The sequence below is a fragment of the Tympanuchus pallidicinctus genome, unplaced genomic scaffold (assembly GCF_026119805.1).
Source record: "Tympanuchus pallidicinctus isolate F22 unplaced genomic scaffold, pur_lepc_1.0 scaffold11, whole genome shotgun sequence".
Lineage (NCBI taxonomy): Eukaryota > Metazoa > Chordata > Aves > Galliformes > Phasianidae > Tympanuchus > Tympanuchus pallidicinctus.
Genome location: NW_026294627.1, coordinates 13,871,878 through 13,893,804, shown reverse-complemented (window position 1 = coordinate 13,893,804; position 21,927 = coordinate 13,871,878). Strand labels below are relative to the sequence as shown.

At 37.7% G+C, this 21,927-nt stretch overlaps 1 protein-coding gene across 1 annotated transcript in view; it reads right to left on the bottom strand.

Annotated features, from left to right (window-relative positions):
• Nucleotides 1–21,927, bottom strand: part of DDX10 (DEAD-box helicase 10) — a 165,248-nt gene that overhangs the window by 127,957 nt on the left and 15,364 nt on the right. Inside the window, exons 10-11 of the mRNA XM_052671318.1 lie at nt 9,959–10,060; nt 1,400–1,487 (exon numbers count right to left, since the gene is read on the bottom strand). Coding sequence (XP_052527278.1) covers nt 1,400–1,487; nt 9,959–10,060 — 190 coding nt within the window. The remainder of the gene's footprint in view (nt 1–1,399; nt 1,488–9,958; nt 10,061–21,927) is intronic.

Below are 21,927 nucleotides of genomic sequence, written 5' to 3'. Positions count from 1 at the left end.
CTTAACGCAATTAGTAACCAAGAATTTAATTCTATCCCTTTTAAGTATGCTTCTCAAACAGGGTTTTTGCTTTTATCCTCCAAAGCGCAGGACACACTGACTGAGATCTCATGCCCCCAACACAATAAAATACATCCTACCTGAATTTCTGTGCACAACTACACCCCTGCACTGCTGTCTCATCCACTCTGGTGCTCGAGGAGAATTTATTTCTTATAACCGTCAAGACCTCGCAGCTTCCAACAGACAGGGCCCATTTTTTGATAAACTGAACATTTCAGTTAACAATCTGAGGTCAAGATTTCAGCTGCATTATTACTACTGTTTTATTCACATTAATATGTATGAATACTGGAGGACACTGTAGACTGTTTGAACACTCAAATCTTTTCAAGGAGGAACAACGACAAACCACTTGTCCATATTTTAAGATTCTCAAAAACTGAACATATACACAGTTTGCCTGCAAGGTGACATTGCACTAATGGCCATAAATGAAAAACTGCAACAAAAATTGCTCAACATGGTAATGAAATTACAATTTACAATTTTCAAAATTAGTCAAAGACCTTATTTGCAACCTTGACAGACAGCCCCCTGTTTGATTTTGTTCTTGTGCTATTTTGAAGCTCTCATTATTTTCTGTTGCTCAGTTCAGAAAGATCTTTCTCTTCCTTTCAAGAGATCTTAAAAAACACAAAAAAAAAAAAAAAAAAAAAAAGCCAGAAAGACTTGTTAACATTTTCATTCCAAGAAAGATAATGCTGGCTTCCCCCTACTCTCAACCTCCTTCAGTCAGCTGCTCCGCCACTTTTGATGTAAATGTGTGTAATTACAACTTCCTGTGGCAGTTGCTGATGATCATAATTTGTCACCAGTGCACTTGGCCTGTGCAATATGAGGAAGCTTACACTGACATTCCACAAGCTGCAACCTTCCTTTTACAGTCTGAAATATTGCAACTTGCTTTCAACAGAAAGACTACAACTCCTGGTCACAATCCCAATCTCATTTCACTCTCACTCAGGTTCAGTAGAATCTTTTCATGTGTCATCTGTTCCCATGCTGGTTCACATAAATCAATAGTTTCCAATGCTAATCCAGAATCTCTGCTTTTCTTGTATTCCTCAGACTTTGGCACTTCCAAATTTCCACCATTTGGCTTTTGGTAATGCTCTTTAAATGTCACCTATATGTACAACAAAGTGACCTGAAAGATTTTATTATGTACCACCACTTGCTAAAACAAGCTTATTCTTTCTACTGATGTCATGTTGTAAAGCATGAGAAAAATGTAGCAGTTCCTAACACTGCTGCTAGGTCACTCCTGCAGGTCAATTATTCTAACAGCAGATCTATTTAAGTAGCATGTCTCAAGAAGCTGCAGATGACTACTTACCCTTTGAGCTTTCTCTTTTAACTCCTGATCTTGAGCTAAGAAAGCTTGCATTCTCTTTTGGATGTCTGTAATCTTCTCAGGATTAATTCTATTAAAAAAAAAAAAAAGTAGTTTGCTGTAGCAATTACAACAAATAACCACCTATTAAGCTCTCAGGAGTATCTTCATGTTTTCCACATCACTTAAAAATGCAAACATATCACCACTCTGAAAAGTTTACAGTGGAACCATATTAAGGATGAAGCACACACTCTTTATATGAATAATACAGAAGAAAGAAACAGGAGCTCAGACTTTTTATTCAGCTACAGTTTTTGGTGAAGGATGTGAAACTTTCTCCAAAGCCAAAATCATCATTAAAATACTTCTGGAATTTATAAAAATGATGAGGAAAAAAAAAAAAGCCCAATGAATCACAGGACTACTTTACACTGAGATAATAATGTTCCTAGGGAAATTCTCAGCACTTTTGAAAGCTTAAAAAGAATCCATCGCCTTGGGAATAGTGAAATTATCTTCTCTGTTACAGGCAGATGAGCAAAAACAAAGGACGTTCAGATTAAACAGATTTAGGACCTCCTCAAGATATCAATCAGGAAAATAGAGAACAGCCACTATATCACAGAAAATGATATTAGAGCTGGTAAGGAGTTCTACACAGCCATCATATTTCTCACAGTGAACCTTGCTGCTGTGTGCAACATCATCCTATGCTGTACAGCAACACACAGCTCTTAAGAAAACAAAATTAAAAAAGAAGGTTTGTTCACATACGTCAGTCGAGAAAACATGGCTGTGATTAAAATATTAGGAAAGAAATATCTTACAGTAATTTCTTTGGTAACATAAACTATTATGACTGTGAAACATGAAAAAAAAAGCCATTAAACAGGCTGGAAGTGCTACCAAGTAACAATTTGAGATAACAAAGCTTTATTCCTTCATTATTTATATTTCCTATGTCTATCAGAAACAGACAGCAGAAGACTGCAGTGGACATAAGAACTGTTTGGCTGCAGTTTCTATTAAAGATCCAATAGTGAAAACACAGTCAAACATGTAAAAGCTCACTCCAAACATGTAAAAATGGAAGACAGAAATCAAGAGGCATGAAAAACTCAACGAGATACAAAGTGACCAACAAGTCCTTGAAATGCAGTGCAGATGAAATACACATAAAATACCAAACACAGAAAAAGTAAACAGAGATTGTTCTATCAAACAAGAACGAGGAAAGGAACAACAAATTTTTCCAACACAGGAAAAATGGTAGAAAAGCAAAATAAAAGCAGTGGCTTAAGTGACACTGAATTATATTAGAAGGTACAAGTGCAAAATACACCATCTTGAGGCAGACAAAATACAGGAAGAATAACAAAAATCTAACTAGATGAAATCAAGAGTTTCACAATGACCTGAAACTCAAAAGGAAAGATTCAAGTGAATACAAGTACAAAAACCATTGCAAGTACCCCGGGATAAAGGAACACAAGCACAAAATGAGGTATAATGAAGAAGTGAGCACAAGAATAATCAACAATAAGCCTTAAAATTAACACTCAATAATCCCAGAAACAAACTGAATTACTGGTAAGTTACAGGAAAATTACTAAGAGATGACACACATTCAAATTTTTCCCCTCCTGGTCTTCACTCAAAGCTGCAGGTGCCATCACACAGCACCAGTGCAGCCCAAGCTCAAGCCAGAACCAGAAATCATGGGTTAATGGGCACTTAGATAAACACACAGGGTGAAAAGAAACTTGGCAATAGCAAGAAAGAGCAGTTAGGGCCACAGTTACATCTATTCTAGACAGCTCACTGAGAGATAAAGATCTTCGAGACGGGGCAGGTAAACCCAGTGCTCATCTTCAAAGGTGGCAAAAAAAAGAAGTTACAGCAGTGCTTTTGCTGCACTTGATACTGAAAAATTGATTTGTAAGCACCTAAAGAAAACAAGCAAACATATAATAGCCAACACAGCTTAGAAGCAAAACATGACTAATCAATTTGATTATCCTTCATACTATAACTGGCTTTAAGAATATGAAAGTAGCAGCAAATGTCCTCTCTTGATGTTGGCAAAATATCCAGCAACCTCACAATCTCAGAAGCTATAGAAACACTGTCTGCATCACGGGCATCCAACCTTTTGGCCTGCCTGGTCACAATGAGTGAAGAGGAACTGTCTTGGGCCGCATATAAAATAATAGTTAGTGTATACAAATAATTTTTTTTTTTAATTAAAACACTAAAAAAAAAAGATCAACAAGAAAATAAAACTAGAGGAATATTTAATCTTGTTTTTGTGAAACTAACGCATCAATGTCTGGTCTGATGGAAGTGGCTGCAGTTCTCAGTGTGTTCTCACAGCCACAAAACGCTGCCATGAACAGGGCACGACTGTGAAGTGAGGGATATCTCACTCTGGTGAGAGAGGGCTTAGAAAAGCCTGGTAAAGGGACCTGATCAAATGTTTGAGTCGAGTATCTGACTGCAACTCTGCACGTTCCATCTGAAAATTCACAGGTAATGTATGCATGTCAACTGAAAATGGAATTAGAAATACAACAAGAAAGAAAACAAAAAATTGAGGGTTTGTAGTTTTTTTGCAAACTATTCCCAATTTCCTTTATCAAAACGGAAACGTGCAGTGGCATATTTTTTACTGTTCACAGGACTGTGTTTAGCCAGTGTACCACAATGCATGCAATTATCTGCCATAACTTAAGTTAGCATTGCTCTTTTCCCATCTCCATGCCCTGCTTACAGCCCCCAGTGCCAATCACACACCAACATTCAGCTGCTGCTGAGCAATGGGTGTGTGCTCATGGCCAGGCCAGGCTCCACAGTGAGAAGAGCCAGCACCACGACAGCTCAGGATGGCTGCAGGATGAGCTGGGCCAGGATGCACACAGCCCACACGCTGGACGTGTCTGAGCTGCAAGGAAAATGAAAGTAAGGCAAAACCAGCTGCAGAGCTGCTATGCCTATGACTGACACAATGCTGAAATCAAAATACAGGGCAAGATCCAGTTCCCACCTGGCCCGCTGCTACTTATTTTCTACAATGATTTGTCAATCATAAGAATATGATCCATTACTTTCAGGATACAATATGGCACTGGAGCTTCAGGCACAAAGGACAATAATCTCAGGCAGGTTATAACAATTTTTTGAATGCACACTGATTTTTGTTTAAGTTAAAAGGAAATATATGGTAGTGTAAATCTAAGCAATGTTTAAAAAGTGCACGTTGCCCCAAGCACATTCTGCAGTTGTGCATTTGCTAATGAATGAGTCAATTTGCAATCCCCCAAAAAAAGTTGTAACTCTGGATGCTCTTCTCTACAGCACTGCATCAAGAGAATCAACCACTGCTGTTTTTGTCTTATGGTGGGATTCCAAAAATACAAAAGCTAGTAAGCGGATTCTGGTTTTAATGAGTTTGTATGTTATTTTATTCCAAACAAATGAAACTCCTTACAATAATTATAGGCATGTAACTGTGTGAGGAGACAAACCTAATAAATCCAAACACTTAATTGATGATGTACGAGCTCGCCTGAGCAATTAAGAATCAGCGAGCTAGAATCCACTACCAAAAGCATAGGAGAGGAATTTATTGCACTGTCTGTCATTTTAACTAGGTTGTTTTTTCCTTCTCTTACTCGGTATGTACTCAATTTATAATTAAAAAGTAATATAACTTTCTAGAACTGCACTTTTGCCCAGCAGCTGCATAAATGGCCATTTGGCCACTCCTGACTATGTCATGATATACAAATAATTTCAGCTACTTCCATCTCAGACCGTATCTGACAGCGCCCTATGAGTTTTCCGGCCAACACTCATTCTTGTTTTCCTCTCCTTCCCCTCATTTTTAATATCAGGATACAAGCACTGCTCTAAGTAGATACTCTGTCTTCTCCATCTTCCCTAAATTGCAATTTAAGCAAAACAATTAAATCACCACCAAAAACACCATGCTGCCAAATGATTCCCTAAAACAAGATGCTTTCCCTTTACCACTCATTGGGTTAGAAGTACTCTGCTTTAGACACATCTGTGCATAGCTTTAGTGATGAACATGCTGCCAGCACAGACACTACACAACAGGACTCAGCAGATTCTCACCCACAGAAACATCTGCACTTTCCTTCTTTCAACGCAACTTCTGTCTACAAAATCTGTATTGACTTATTTTTATAAAACATACAAAATTATTCTTTCAAACATGTAATGTACACACCTTTGAAACTCAAGTAACCTGGTGTAGAGGGAGGAGTCCATGCATATAGCAGGGGGTTGGAACTAGATGACCTTAAAGGTCCCTTCCAACCCCAACCATTCTATGATTCTATGAAACTGTGTGAAGCAGCTGATAAAACATCCCTTTTAGAGAAAATGAGAAACACGTAAATAATGTTAAACTGCACAGTGTCAGCAAATTGGACACCGAACCACACACTCAGCATACACATCACGCGGACACACAGGGTCTCTGCGCTGTGCAAGTCAATTCCAGCCCCAGTCACTTTGCTCCTATCGCCCCTTGTAAGGATTTCTGAGGAAACATGCAGTGAAGCTTCATTTCAGCAGCATGCAATACATCTAAGAGAAAAGCTGCTGGTTAAACTAAGAAAGAAAAAAAAAAGAGAAAAATAATGGTCTAAAGTTGCTGACTGTAAACTGACTGTACAGAGTAAGTCAGATATCTTACAAACACCTCTTTCTTTTACTTATTTTAAGAACTCCCACAAACAGCATCTGAGCATTTAGATGGTAATTCATCCAATGCTGAACCCTCCAGAGGAAATGCTCATATCAGGAAGCCTCTAAGGGAGCCAACGCAAAGATCATATTGCTATTTTGTTAGAAAAGCTTTGCTCGCAGATTTTAATCTTTAATGCACATGTATTAATAATGTTTAAAAAGCAGACTTAGGAGGGTGTGGATTTATTTCATTGTATAGTCTCAGTATTTCACCCAGGTTCCAAGCAGCAGCGATTTTTGCTCCATGCTCTCAGTGTGGAAGTTGGCTTCCTGTACAGCAAGGACAACCTCCAAGCTGCAGAGAGGAGGAAGAGCTGGGACAGGGAGCGGCTGCACAGAGCTGCCAGCCTCACACAGCACAGCACGTACAGCTGGGGGCACTGACACGAATGGGTATTCATACAGCACCGATGGCTTCCAAAAGGCAGCAAGTTTTAATGGATTCCCAAGTATTAAAAATACCATTATATAGAATCGGTATCCAAGTATTCTCCACCACGAGACACAAAAGCAGAGCTTTTTTCAGTAATTGCATTTTTATCCTAAGACTGAAGCTAGCAGTATTTCACACTGGATATCTACAGAGCTGCTCTTCCTTGGGTAAAATTTTCCAGAGAAGCAAATTTAGCAAGGATAACTCCTTCAGAAGCAGCTTTTATCTAGTCAACAAAATTACATGCAATGAAGCAATCTCAAGGTACTATCAAAAATCATTTCAGTTTACATCTAAAACTTTAAAGTTATAGACTGATTATAAATATGCCTATATAACATTTAAACACTTTCAGAGTAGCTTTCTGCCTTATTTGAATACCACTACATTTATTATTGTATATTTTACAGTTTCTCTTGCTCTGCTTTAACAATGAAGAAACGTATCATTAAAAGCACTAACTATAAATTTGCAGCTTGTAGTGATTAGAGAAGACTGATTTCTGTAACAGGCTCTACAGGGAGCTTGGATATGAAATTCAAAGTCAGGAAAAAAGCCTTTAGCCTTTTAAACAGGTATTTAGGAAAATGAAAGATTCACCCCATGAATTCTGTAAATTAATAGCCCTACATAAACAAAATGAAGAAATATTAATAGCTGTTTGTAGCAAAACATTCACTTAGACTGTTGTGGTTATACTGCTGGTCCTTGTAAGGTGCTACAATGCTTAAAAGGAAAAGAAAACAGCAGATGTAAAGACATCTTACAAATTACAAATGTTGTCCACATCCAGTTGTGTTTTTTGGTTTTTTTTTTTAATGATCAGCAGTGTCAAAAGAAAACTTCAGCAATTAGACTTTTAGGAGCTGCTTGACTTTGTTTTTACAGTCCTATCAAAAGATGTCTAACATCTGAGATTTGTGCATATTCCACACAGAAGTGATAACCACATCTGCCCAGAAATGGTGTATTTCACTGGCTGCTCTGCAGTCAGTCTGTTACACAGGAGTAATGCTTGTAAAGAATGTTCAAAGAAGGGCGACAAAGCTGGTGAGGGGTCTGGAGCACAGGGCTTATGGGGAGTGGCTGAAGGAGCTGGGAATGTTCAGTCAGGAGGAGGCTCAGGGGAGACCTCACTGCTCTCTGTAACTACCTGAAGGGAGGGCTGGGGGTTGGCCTCTTCTCTCGTGTAACTGGTGATAGGACCAGAGGGAATGGCTTCAAGCTGTGCCAGGGGAGATTCAGGCTGGATGTTAGGAAATGCTACTTCTCTGAAAGAGTGGTCAGGCACTGGGATGGGCTGCCCAGGGAGGTGGTGGAGTCACCGATCCTGGAGGTGTTCAAGGAATGTTTGGACGTTGTGTTGAGGGACTTGGTTTAGTGAGAGCTGTTGGTGATGGGTGGATGGTTGGACTGGGTGATCTTGAAGGTTTTTTTCCAACCTCAGTGATTCTGTGATTCTGTGCAAGGACAGTTTGCCAACCACTAAAATTGAAGCAGTCCATCTTAAAACTTTAAATCTGCAAAGTGCCACGTGTACATTTTTCCACACTGCAGAAATGACAACTTGTGTCCAGGATTGCATATTTAGAATAATTATACTTAACTTCGACATTAAAAATGACAAAAAGCATTGAAAACCATCCGCAAAGTCCTGCTCATAGCTCACAGCCTTGTGAAGCTGGTTGGTGCACTCAGAAGAGTAAGATTCAGTAGAAACTGCAGTGATTATCAGTCTGTGATTATCAGTCCAAGCTTTTGCTTACCACCTCCATAGCAGCAGACCACGTGCCTTCCTCTTCATTTACAAAAACAAATTAAAGTTTGTGAAGCCACTATCGTATCAAGTTGCAATCAACTACATAATCCTAGCTGACCTTAACGCACCCCATTATTAAATGTACAATAAAAAAGCTAAATTAAGAAAGTCTTGCTCAATAGATTCTAATGACAAAACCTGAACTGCAGCCACTTGCATTTCTTAATTCAAATGATTTTGTATTGTAAGCTGTAAGAAATCTCATCTAACAGTAAAAGCAGCAGCTATTTCTTACCTTCAATCGTTACGTTAGAATTCAAAGAATACAGTACAATTTTTGGCTAACCCAAAGGTCTAAGTGCTAAGGTAATAATAGCCACTTAAAGTTTCATCCTGTCTTGTGTTATTCTCAAAAACAATTATTCCACCAAGATTCTCTGCATACAGCTAATTACATTTCAGTCTCAGATATTTTCACCTTCAAATCACACCTTCCCAAAAATAGAACAGTTCTAACTGTTCTTATCTACTGGTATGGAAATTATTTCCTACCTCTCATCCATCTTTCTCTTGATTTATTCAATCATTTTTGACATGAGGTAACCCCATCTACACAGGTTTCCAAAATGGAGTCCAGCTCACAGTGTATTTGCTGGTTTTATTTCACTTTTTTTCCTACATTTCCTTCTGATTCTGTTTTTCCTTCTGACTTACCAATGGGCTGACAGCACCAAAAAACATAGTGCTGCTAAGGAAAAAATTATTTACTGCTTTTTGTGTTCCATTTATTACTTTCAGAGTTAAGGCTTTCCTTTTCTACAAGTATATTACTCCGCATTTAACAGATATTGGAAATAAGCTGTTTGTTTGTTTTGCTTCTTTTTTTTCCCCCCAGCTCTTTCAAAATCAGTTTTCATTAGTACAGAAAGCACAGAGCAGGTCTTCTTTATGAAATATGAGAAATTATCATTTAGTAATGCTTTTTTTTTTTTTTTTTTAAATCTTGTTCATCAGGGAACTGATTCAGAAAGGCAATGACAAACTGGAGAAATTCTCCAGAAGTAAGGAAGCTCCAGTCAAGAGAAATAAGAATGATAAATGGTCTGAAAAACATTACAAGGCAAGATTAAAGAAATTGTAATTATTTAATCTGCAAAAGAAAAGGAGATAGTGTGATAACATTCAGCTACATGAAAAGTAGCTGCAGAAAGTATGAGAATGTCATTTTCCATAAGTTCCTGGCAAAGGATAAAAGAAATATTTCACATACATTTACTGTAAAACTTATCAGACACTTGAGAAAAAAGCCTTAATGACAGGAACTGCTGAGTATAGATGAGATCACTTGGGAAAATGGTATAGATATTCACTGGCAAATTAAATAGGCATTCAGTGTAAGTAATTTGTATGGCTGATCCCATCTTCAACAGAAGGGCTGGAATAGGTAACCTCTCAAGGTCTTTTCTTCTTCATTAGTATCAAAAGCAAGCCATCTCCCCAAGCAAATCAAGCATTTGACTTCATCACTGTTGCCATACTCATTACACACTATACCTGAGGAAAGGTAACAGATGAGCCATTAGTCACTTACTTTATTTCATTGACAGGTACTTTCCTCTGTGCCAGCTGTTCTACCATGCCTTTTTCTTCTGAGGGCAGCAGTACTAACAAAGCTTCACCACCTTCTTTGTACCTATCCAAAGGGAAAAACAAAAAATGTTTTCAACAACTTATGAGAATTACATTTGCTTCCTTATTAATAGCCCAAAAATCAGACAACCATCCTCATTCCAAAAAGGGAAAAGCCAAATCAGTTAAATGACTTGTCACTATCTCCACGTGGTTTCACAATTACACCTTGAGTTCTATATGCCTGGGTCTAAGACAAGAAGTCAGAGCAGAGGATCCTATTCTTTCCTAGTTTAGAAATGTTTCTGTGGTAATCAAATGACGCTTGATCAAATATTACAAGATCCAGCTACTTGCATTCATACTGTACAACAGGAAAATCACAACTCTTGTTACCACCAGGTTCTCCTTTGCACATCTACAACTATAAGAATGTAGCATTAGAAAGGCATTAAGTGCTTTGAACTCAAACAACTACTTCTATTTGGATGTTGAACTCAGACTACTTTCTAAAAGATCACAGAGGAATTACTGTAACAGAAGCATTGAAACAGATTCAGTTATGAGCCACAGCCTCTTACTGTGTAGAACAGCTCTAAACTGACAGAGGTGCTATGAGGCAAGTCCCTATGCAGAAGCAGATGATAAGCCTGCAAACGGCCATGGATATCAGCAGTCCATTTGTTTGAAACAAATATTTTTCATTTCTTTTTAACATCATCTTTTATTTACTAACTAAACAGAACTTTGGTGCCTACTCCATTCATAGTTGTCTTGCTGGTAATTTTTTTTATCCAGCTCAAACACAACTGGTTTATCTTTTCTGTACTCTGGATGGGAAATTAACTTTGTTATCTACCTTTATTCCAAGACTGTCCCCGCACCAATACCTCTCTCTCTCCTATCCCCTATCCATCCAGTTCTATCTTGCCATTACAATAACCTTTGGCTGCTCTTACTCCAATGCATTTTCCTGTTTGGTCTCAACTCCATTGCATACAGTTTTCTCCATCAGAAAATCCCACAGAATTATAGAATCACCAAGGTTGGGAAAGGCCTCCAAGATCACCTATTCTAACCACACACCTACGACCAATAACTGTCAAGGAAAAGGACACTATACAGACTGTCAGCAAAAGAGTAGGAGATGTTACCAGTTTGCTTTGAGTGAGAAAGCACAGAGAACAAGACTGTGACGAGGTACGTCACATAACTTCCCAAGAAAAATTCCAGTGACAGAAGAAATCACCAGCCCAGTCCTTGTGCACAGAAAAGGGAAAAGAAACGCTATGTAAGAAGTGATGGAGTCAGACAGCTTACTGGAGCCCAAAGAGTGCAAAAAAAAAAATCCTAACATAAAGCAAATGACAGTCATACCATTAGCTGAAAAACCATTTCAGATGGAATAGATGGAGCCCACATTTCTCTAGAAGTATAAGCAGTTGGCAAAAACAGAACTACAAAACTGTTTGAAAACTATAAACACTGTCACAGTATAGTAAGCAATGCAAGCAGCAACAAAATCTGCAGTTAAAACAGTCTGACAGCTCTTATTACAGTTCTGCTTTCATTTGATGAATTTGAAGCATCACAACAAGATGTTCTTGGGTGACTTTTATTTCTTTTTTTTCCTTCAATGCTACTATACACAACGGGTTTGGGAACCGAAGATGATTTAAAAAAAATATCCTGCCTTTAAAAATTTTTACAAAGATTTTTCATCACAGAAATGTAACCCCTGCATTCTAGATTTTGGTTGGATGTCAGTGGGAAGATCTTTACCATGACAGTGGTGAGGTAGGATGCCCAGAGAGGTTGTGGATGCCCCATCCCTGGAGGTGTTCAAGGCAGATGGGATGGGGCCCTGGGCAGCCTGATTAACTGTGGAAGTTGGTGGCCCTGCTGTGGCAGCAGGGCTGGAGATTCATGATCCTTGAGGTCCCTTCCAACCCAGGCCATTCTGTGATTCACCAGTAACATAGCTAACCATAAGCTACTACTGACAAAACTTCCCATGAACTCTTGGTTCCTTTATACAATAAGTAATTAGGGCTGGGAATGACTTGTATGTCGAGATCAAGTTCACTTTGTAAGAAAGCTCTATTTATTTTAACCTAACCAAATTCCAGACAATACTTCAACAATGCAGGCACAAATCGGATGCTGCCTCTGCAGCATCTGAACAAGCAACAGATTCCTGGAAAGCTACTGAACCTCAGAATCCTTTGCATTTTAGGTAGAAGTTGATAATCACAATTCCAAGGCAGCTAATTATTCATCACAAAGAACTTTAGGCACCGTTAAAAATACAAGAAAAACAGTTGCTTTTATTTACCCAAAGCTTGTATTAGACAGAAAGACAGCCATGATATCACTACCAATAATACTGTCATCAACTCAGAATACAGAGCAATACACACCCTTTTTCAAGTTCCATCACAATGGATGCTATGACAGGAAAGGATTCACAAAAGATTTATGAGAATGACCAGACATCTGGAAAGAATACCTGCCTAATCTCTTGATAAATGAGGAACACTTTCATCAAGGCAACAAGAAATCTCAATGTTACCATATGTATACACCTAGGTAGGACAGTCTTTGTAGAATACTTAAAATACAGTGAATGGAAAGAAGTGGTTTGGACAGTTCCTTGTTTCCAGCATTTCTCACCTTTGAGTGCCTGACTTAGCATTCTTATATTTCTGCTTACACGTATTTCTTATATTCAGCATGCAACACACTATGCAACGCCAGTGCCATATAAATCACGTAAGAAATTCCCGTCACGGGCCAATGAAAGCAGACACCCTCTCTGAAAGCCACCGACCCAAACTCCAGAAGAATACAGAGCAGGAAATGTTCTATCTCGATTTTTCTTTTGTACCTTTTCTTCAGTATCCCCAAGGTCATTTTCAAAACATCAAGCAGGATCACATGAACCTTCAAGCTGACCCTTGAATGGCGTGAATTAAGGGCCCTGTGCTGTTAGTGCTAAAATTGTATATGCTGTGTCAGTTATCCTTGTCAGGAAGCACAAGCTCAGGAGATGTAATTCTTAAGGCATATTTACATAATTTAGAAAAAGAAAACAAACATTCAATCTGAATCTATGGACAAAGGTAACTTCAGTGTTTAACACTAAGTTCTGCATAGCCTTTATATAAAAATTGTTATTTTCATATTGTTATTAAAAATGTTATTAAAAATAAAAAAAATTGTTTCTTTACTTTGCTGTAGTATCATCACATGAAAAAAGGGTAAGAACAGAGGTTTCCAAACCTATACTATTTCATCTTTTAACAACTAATGAGAAAAACAATGGAAAAAAAAAGGAAAATTAAAATATTTTTCAAAGATGACTTCAAAAATTTAGAGGGACTCAAAGACTTCGAGTAACTATCAGTGCAGTTACCTGGGTTACCTTTTCCTCACCTGTTTTGGGAATATCCACTCTCAAATACTTAATATTTAATTATTTAAAATATTATTTAAATATTTAAAAATAAATAAATATGTTTATTTTTATATATAAATATTAAACATAAATATAAATAAATATAATAAATATAAATAAATATAAATATTATTTAAATATTTAAAAATATACTTAAGGAACAGTCTTTGCCCATTTATATTGGGAATGCAATTTAATAAATTAAAACAGATGGTCTAATATTAATGCTGATCTTTAGACTCAAGCATTACAATGGAATAATCACAGTATTGAGTAGGCTGAAAAACAAATGATCTTAAGTACAAACTAGAAAGGTTTGTATCAGTTTTATCTCACACAGGTGTTGAGTTACCAAAAAATATGCAGGCCTATCAAAAGAAGTCTTCCTTGGACAGAGTTTTATCTTGTTCCTGGAAAAGAACAACTTGTTAATGTACTAATGAGAAAATTATGATCCTAAAGATAATCACCAAATGAGAGGATGCATTGGAAAGCTATCTTTGAGATACAGCTGACAAAGCAGCCAAGAGCTGGCCTCAGCTACAGCAACTCTTCAGCACAAGGATTACTTCTACAGAGTTGAACATAACTATAATTTATCCCCATCCTGCTGACTGCAGTCTTCATGCTATCACCAAAACCAAACAACTGTCTTAAAAGATGAATTCATTTGATGATTTATTATTTGCTAAGTACGTCCCTAAATTGTACTGGAAAAAATAAGTTCACCCCAAAGTAAACCAATTTTCCCAGCTGTTTACTAATTGACAATATTAGTCATCATACTTTCAAGTGTTCAACCAAACAATTTGGGGATTAATCTTTGCATTGTGATTTTAACGGTCCCTTAGTATACCACACATTATTCATTCAAATTCTATAGAAAATTGCATCTCACTTGCAAAAAATCTTTGAAAATAATGTTCACGTACTACTAGTTCATCTATTTATTCATTAGAGCCTGCTGACTGTGAATACTTTTTAAAAGACAAGTAACTTCTTTGCAACTCTATCCCGACTTAAAAGCATGGAAGCAGAGATAAATCACCACTAGCACTATAAAGCAAAGGGTAGGAGTGATGTATTTATACTGAACGCGGGTTAGAAGACAGTTTAAGACTAGCAACAACTGATGGCCAATTTGCCCTCCACAAAAAGTGTTTTTCCTCATTCTCTTGTCAATGAGTGGTTGCCATGCTATTGCTTCCTTCATAGTTAATGCTAACTGATAGCTCAAAATGATCTTTAGCAAAAGTTTAAGGTAGTTTATCCATCATGACACAGTCTTTCCTTTTGATTTTATTTACTTTCGGTATGAAACTATATTTCTTCCACAATTCTTTCTGTTTCTTTGCTAGGGAAATGGTGCTCTTGGTAATTTTTAACTATTTCTCTCTACTACAGTTAGCCAGTATTGCATAGTCCTAAATAATGGATCTTATTTCTTGCTCAACAAACTTTCAGATGAAGGCACAACTACATGCCTGCAAGGAGGTAAATTCTCATAAAATTTTTGAAGAGAAAGAAAACCAGAAGAACAAGTTTAAAAATCAAAACTTTGCTCCATATTATCTCATAAGGACCCAAGTGAAGCGTAACTACAGTTTTACAATAACAGTATATGATTCATACCTAATAAACTAAATTACTGCATACAAAGTGGTTTTCAGTAACATTCCTGTTGTACCACCTTGCATCTCGGGGAGAAAAGTAACGTGTATGGTTTGAAATCCAAAGAAGTTGGTAAATAGGTTCTGAGCCTGTGGTTAGCTCCTCAGACAAAAGCTGAACGCTTGAATCAAATTAACAGACTGCAGTTCTAAATTTGACTGATTTCAGAAAGATTCTCTAGCTGGGCTTTACAACCAGGCAGCATCTTACTAGTATTTATACAGAACGTCACTGCCTGGTATTCATTTGACGATCGAAATCTAAATCTGCAAAGACATGAAGTAAATTTATGAGTTTAATCTTACTTGTTTAATAATTTAGCTCTGAGAATCTTTTTTGTTTTTTTTTCAAACTCAAACAAAACCCAAGAACAGTAACAGTAAAATTCATGGCAGCAGGAGACGCACCCTCACTGATCAGGAGCAAATCACCAGGCCTACTCCTGATCTGCATTTTCAGTAGATTAGCCAAAAACACAACAATCATACTTCACATAATAAGGACTACAATAAAAGTGAAATGAGTCAAGTTTTACCGTTTCTAACACATAATTTGTTCCTAAATTATGCCGAGTTCCTTGATAAAATTGCTGCAGCAGCGAAGGGAAAAGCATTTCACTAACATACATGTTCATCTGCATTGCACTCTTTTTATGTAAAGCAACAATATAAGACATCTACCAAAAAAACCACAAAAAATGTCAAAACAGAGTTTTATTCTGAGAAAGCCCATTTCAACCTGATATTCATATGAATAAAATTGCTAACCCACATGCTCTTCAACAAAGAGGAACTAATATCCATATTTATCCCCTAAGGCCTTCCACAGAAACACAGTAATTCACAGTTTTGTTTTAAAATTCAACTATTAAATCTGATTATATAAGCTGCCATTTTAAAACATTTCTTAAACAAAATTACAGCTTTAGGTCTCTCATATTGGGCTCAATTCAGGTAAAACTTTTTATGCTACCTTCAGGCCTTCTCACACAAAGAGGATTGGTGAAATCTTCAAGCTTCAGAACAAAAAAAAAAACAAAAAAACTTTATTCTCCAAGCCCAAGAGCAAGATGAGTTTTATCTATTGTTCATCACATCTTCTATACGAGTTTCTTCCTTATTGTGGCAATGTCATTGAATTTTTTTCAAGAGAGAAAAGAGCACTGTAAACAAATACACTAATATCAGAATTTCTGTCCTTTCTACATGATCAAGAGTCTCTTTTCAGAATAGGTATTTTTCTTTAAAAATAGCATCAATGAGTACTTCTAAAACTGGGCTCTGCCACCTAGAGGGTCTTACCAACACAGCCCAACAAGAAAAATCACAACTGACCAGGAAGTCTGCCTGCTTTATACAGCTGAGTAAACACAGTAGTGTAGGATTGTTTTCTGAGTAAACAGTAAATTAGACTGCATCCCCCAATGGTTTCTGGCTTCAGAGAGAAGAGCTCTTTCCCGTGGGCTGCAAAAAAAAAATCAACACACAACAAGAAGTGAACGGTTTCACTCTTTTTCCTTGCTTTAGCTCTCTTCTAATGCCTTGGTCACTCCTTTTTCTCTGTTGCATAGGCTTGAGCCCAGCATCCTACAAAAAAATGTTGGTAAATACAGCTCTGAAGTTTGAGATTGCCTAGGGATTTGTTCATCTGTCGTTTGCTTTGTTGTTTTTTTTTCTCTGATCATTTCATATCCTTTTCCTTCTCTTGTTTGGACAGTAACCTATTTATATGTAGGTCACTCTGAAAGATATGCCTCCTATTTATTTCCATGGAAACTACAACAGGTACAAAGAGAACAACAATACTATTTGAGAGAGCCAATCCTCAGCTACAAGACACTATTTTTCAACAGTCACCATCATCAGCTGTGCATTTTCACCAGTGATAAATAAGAGCCTGCATGCTGCACTCATCAAAATCTGCACCAGCAGAGTGACCACACTGCCACTGCCACCACTGCTGAAATACACCACCTACTGCCACACTGCACTCACAGCCTTTGTTCAGTCTCCATGAATGCTAAGCAAGCATTGATGAATGTCAATGGGTACCATTTTTTACAGACAGAGTAATTCAATTCCACGCCTTTGCTTCATAAGCACTTCCATGTCAGACACCATTTGTCAGCCTGTCCCTCTGCCACAGCAACAAAACGCAATGGAACCTTCCCAACAACATTCAACCTCTACTGCCATACCTCCAGCATCCACTTCAGTTGTCATTAGCCAATACAGTAAAGTGGGAGGCACCACTTTCAGAGCAGCGCTTGTATCTACTAACAAGTTCTGAGAACCACGCAGCTCGGTTTTGTTTGTGTCACAGAGCCATGCTCCCCTCCATTTAGCCATACTGGCTAGTTGTCACTCTTTTCAAGTCAGTCAGAAAAAAACAAAAGACAAGAACAGGCAGTAGCTCATCAGCTGTACTCTGCTGGTGTTATCATAAATTGAATTCATAGCAGAGTTTGGGTTGGAAGGGACCTTTAAGATCATCTAGCTTCAAAATCCCTCCGACTACATACAGGTACACCTCCCTGTAGACCAGCTTGCTCACAGCCCCATCCAGCCCAGCCTTGAATGGTTCCAGGGAGGGGGCATCCACAACCTCACTGGACAACTCACTCCAATGTCTCACCATCCTCACAGTAAAGCATCTCATCCTATTATCTAGTCTAAATCTACCCTCTACCAGTTTAAAGCCATTTCCCCTTGTCATATCACTACCCACCCTTAAAATAAGGCCCTCCCCAGCTTTCCTGTAGGCCCCTTCAGGTACTGGAAGGCCACCACAAGGTGTCCTCAGATCCTTCTCTTCTCCAGGCTGAAGAGCCCCAGCTCTCTCAGCCTGTCCCCATAAGGGAGGTATTCCAGCCTTCTGATCATCCTCATGGCCCTCTTCTGCACCCAGCAGCTCCATGTCTACTTGTGCTGGGGGCTCCAGAACTGGACACAATACTCCAGATGGGATCTCACAAGAGCAGAGCAGAGGGGCAGAATCACCTCCCTCAATCTGCCGGTCACACTTCTCTTGATGCAACCCAGGACACCGTGGGGGGGTCTCGCAGTCGCCTACAACAGACACAGTTGGCCTTCAGGGCTGCAAGCTCACATTGACAGCTCATGTTGAGTATTTCATTAACTGACATCCCCAAACTCTTCCCCTCAGGGCTGCTCTCAAGCCGTTCTCCACCCAGCCTGTATCTGTGCTTGGGATTGTCTCGACTCAGGGGTAGGACTTTGCCCTTGGCCTTGTCAAACATGAAGCTGGCATGCATTCTTGAGCATACACATAGCACGAGAGAGGCTACTGCTCTAAGTCATCACTTGTACTTCTTGGCTTAGATCATAATACCAGCTAGCACACAGCAGTAGGTAACAGAGTATCTCACTTCAGAAAGTGAGACTTTCTACTTTCCAATTTTCAAAATATGGCAAACTGCACATATATGGCTAAACAAAATATATTTGCCCATTTGCAGCCACATATTACACTTAACAAGAACAAAAAACAGTAACAACCCACAGTGATTTTCCTAAATCAATTTAAGCACCTAATAAACCTACCCCCTTACCAGAACTAAATATCACAACTATGAGAAATCAGAGCCTGGGTCAGACTCATATAAAGCTCTGGATATAGCAGAGAGAAAAAATATAGAGCAAAGATTTATTCTGTTTTAAATTTCAGCTTTCATGTCATTATAAAAAAGACTCGCAACAGAGGGAATCATTAAACTCAAGAAACAGATTCTATAGTCTCCTCTGAAGGAAAGTAATAGAGGGGAGAATGCAATACTAGGAAAGAAGGTAATTAATTATTGAGACACCCCAGGATGAGTACAGCCAAAATACAAGATATTTACGCATGAATGGAGGGATAGAATAGACATTTCAACATCTTTTCAACTCATCAGTGTAATCATGACTGAAAGAACTTCCCTGTGTAGGCTACTTTCATGCTATATGACTTATATACAGTTATATTTAGAAAAACAATTTGGGGGGAAAAAAAAGGGTTATCAGTGTGCTTCATATAGTATTATCTTCTGCTGTCCCCTAGTGGCACTGCAACTTGTTTCACAAAAGTGATCAAAGAATATTTTCAATTCTGGCTTCACAGACTACAGGAAAGGCAGCCATAAAGTGCAATTAAGAATCAGAACAGGGTTTTGCAGATAATTGCTACAAATCTCTTATTTAGTAAGAATTTTTGAAAATAAAACCCACAGAAAAATACTTTGATGTGATATTTTAAATAATAGACTTCACTAAGAGACCGTATGACAAAAATCAAGCCAGAAAATATTTTTGGGCATGGCTGCAATATTGTCAGCCATTCAGAAACTTTATAACTGAACTAGTTAAGACTTTACAAAAATACTTTAAGATGCAGCTGGAAGAAATAGCTTCAATTATTCCAACAGCAGCATACTTTTCAAGTTAAAACAAATCAAAATCTAGATATGCCAATTCTACTATGAAGTAAAAGCATTACTGGCCAACATTCAGAAGTTCTTGATCTTACTGTCCCATAAATCAAAAAAACTAAAACCACAATTTATGCTTCAGTAGAATGCAATGCAAGTGAAATGCTACCTACACAACATGGTGGTCTTTTCCATTAAAAAAAATAAAAAAATTAAAAAAATTAAAAAAAAAATCAATCTTTATCTTTCATTTTAGATATTGCTTAGTAATACTGCCAAAAAAACAGATGTGGGAACTCATCCACAAGTGTTAAGTTAGTCAAATATTTTTCAACCCCCTTCCGAAAATAATTTCTTTCTTGACTTTCATATTTACTTTCATATCATAAAATAATTTGATTTCAGAAGTAAACAGTATTTGGCACCCCAATTTTAATTACAGCTTCACACACTCTCCTAATTAGCTGAGATATTTAATTAAGCTTTCATTCCATGCAATTATACACTCTTGTAACCCATGAAAATTTGTAATTAAATCTAACTTCATGAATGACGACAACTAAACTACAGTTCACTTTTATCACATTTCTAGAAGAAAAAAAAAAAAAACCAAGCTTCTGTCATCCTAACTGCGGCTACTGAAAACAAGTGAAGTTTCCTACTCAGTATTCAGAGTTTACAAAGAAACATGTTCTCAACTACCCATGTCCAAAACTGCACTATTTACTTAGCACGCAGTATGTACCTAACGCTAGTAGACATCTTCCGCCCTCTATGGTTTATTTGAGATTCATCCAGTGATCTTTACATCATATTTCCAGAAATGCTTTAATTCAAGGAAAGAGAGCCTAACGTTTGTCCAAAATGAAAGCCCAGTGTAGGGCAGAACCTTCTCTGATCTTTGCACAAGATTATAAGACAGAAAATACCTGTAAAACTTTCCCTATAGAAGGAATTTGCTTTCAGTATTAGACTCAATTCTGCCAGTTCAAATCATAGAATGGCCTGGGTTGAAAAGTACCACAATGATCATCTAGTTTCCACCCTCTTGCCACAGGCAGGGTCACTAAGCACTAGACCAGGCTGCCCAGAGCCAAATAATTTGTCCAGATGTACACACAGTTTAGGTAAGGTCTGGCTACCCTTAGAGATGCAAGAATATGGACCCAGTCAGTGGTACCTCACTGAAAGCTTTGAGAAAAATGGGTGGTCCTTATCTTTACATAGTAGTTCCTGCCTTCTAGAACTACTAATAATGATTCTTGGCACTTAAAAAGTATGGGAAAAGGTGTAGGGCTGTGCTACACTTTGGGGTTGTGCTAAAGCACAGATGTAGCTCAAAAACGTCTCAACATGCCTTTTATAATCTTCCAATTAAACAGCACTAAACGCATTGCTTTCCTTTCCACTCTGACATTATACCATAGACAGAATTACAAGCTTTCATAGGAAGACACATAGAATACAAACAAAACAAACACAAAATACCACTTCACAGACCTCTAAGTCTATGGCTTCTTTCCCTAAGTTGGGACCCATGGAATTAGCTATATATATCATCTAATTACATCTAACAGTCACTGATTCTGCTCATAGATGTTCCTAAGAGCATTTAAAAATTCATTGGTCCCTTCTACAACAAAAAGTAGATAGCAAAATACAGTACACAGGAAAGAGTAGGGCAGAAAAGATACCAAGCAGATTTAAAAGTATTGGCTAAAAATTCCAGATTCTGGAATTTTCTGGAAGTACAAAATTTGAAGCAATCTGATCCAGAAACACAGATTTGGTAGTGCTGACTACTAAATCCTACTCTAGGAAACAGTTCTGTCACTAAGCTTGACTTCCACTTCCACTGCAACACAGATGATAAAAGCCTACTACAAACAAGTTCAGTGATGTACAAGACATAACGCCAGGTCTTGCATGTCATCCTTCAGGTAACTGAGTAAAGTTTTTCATCTACCAAATTATGCAGTAGTAACTTCACTTTCTTTTAAAAACCCATTTCAGAAACCAAGGATGAGGTTCTCATAGGCATTTTTAGGTAACTCCTTTCCTTCAGAAGGACTCAACCACAAGTATTTTAATTAAGGCTAGCCCTGTGAATAGAATTCTACCAGTGACTTAGAAAATTGAAAATTTAACTCGTAGATAACATTGTTCAATTCCTTCCTCCTCAAATCAAAATAAGAAAAAAAAATACCTCCATTCTTTTGAAGAGTCTGCAATGACAAAAAGAAAAAGCACACACACTTTTAAGTTGTATTTATCTATACGCTGCATTGGCAAAACAAGCATTTCCACTCACAGATTTGGTCAGCTCAGCTAGTGAGGTAATCCTGCCAAGTACAAAAGAAGACTTTTACTTCCTCAC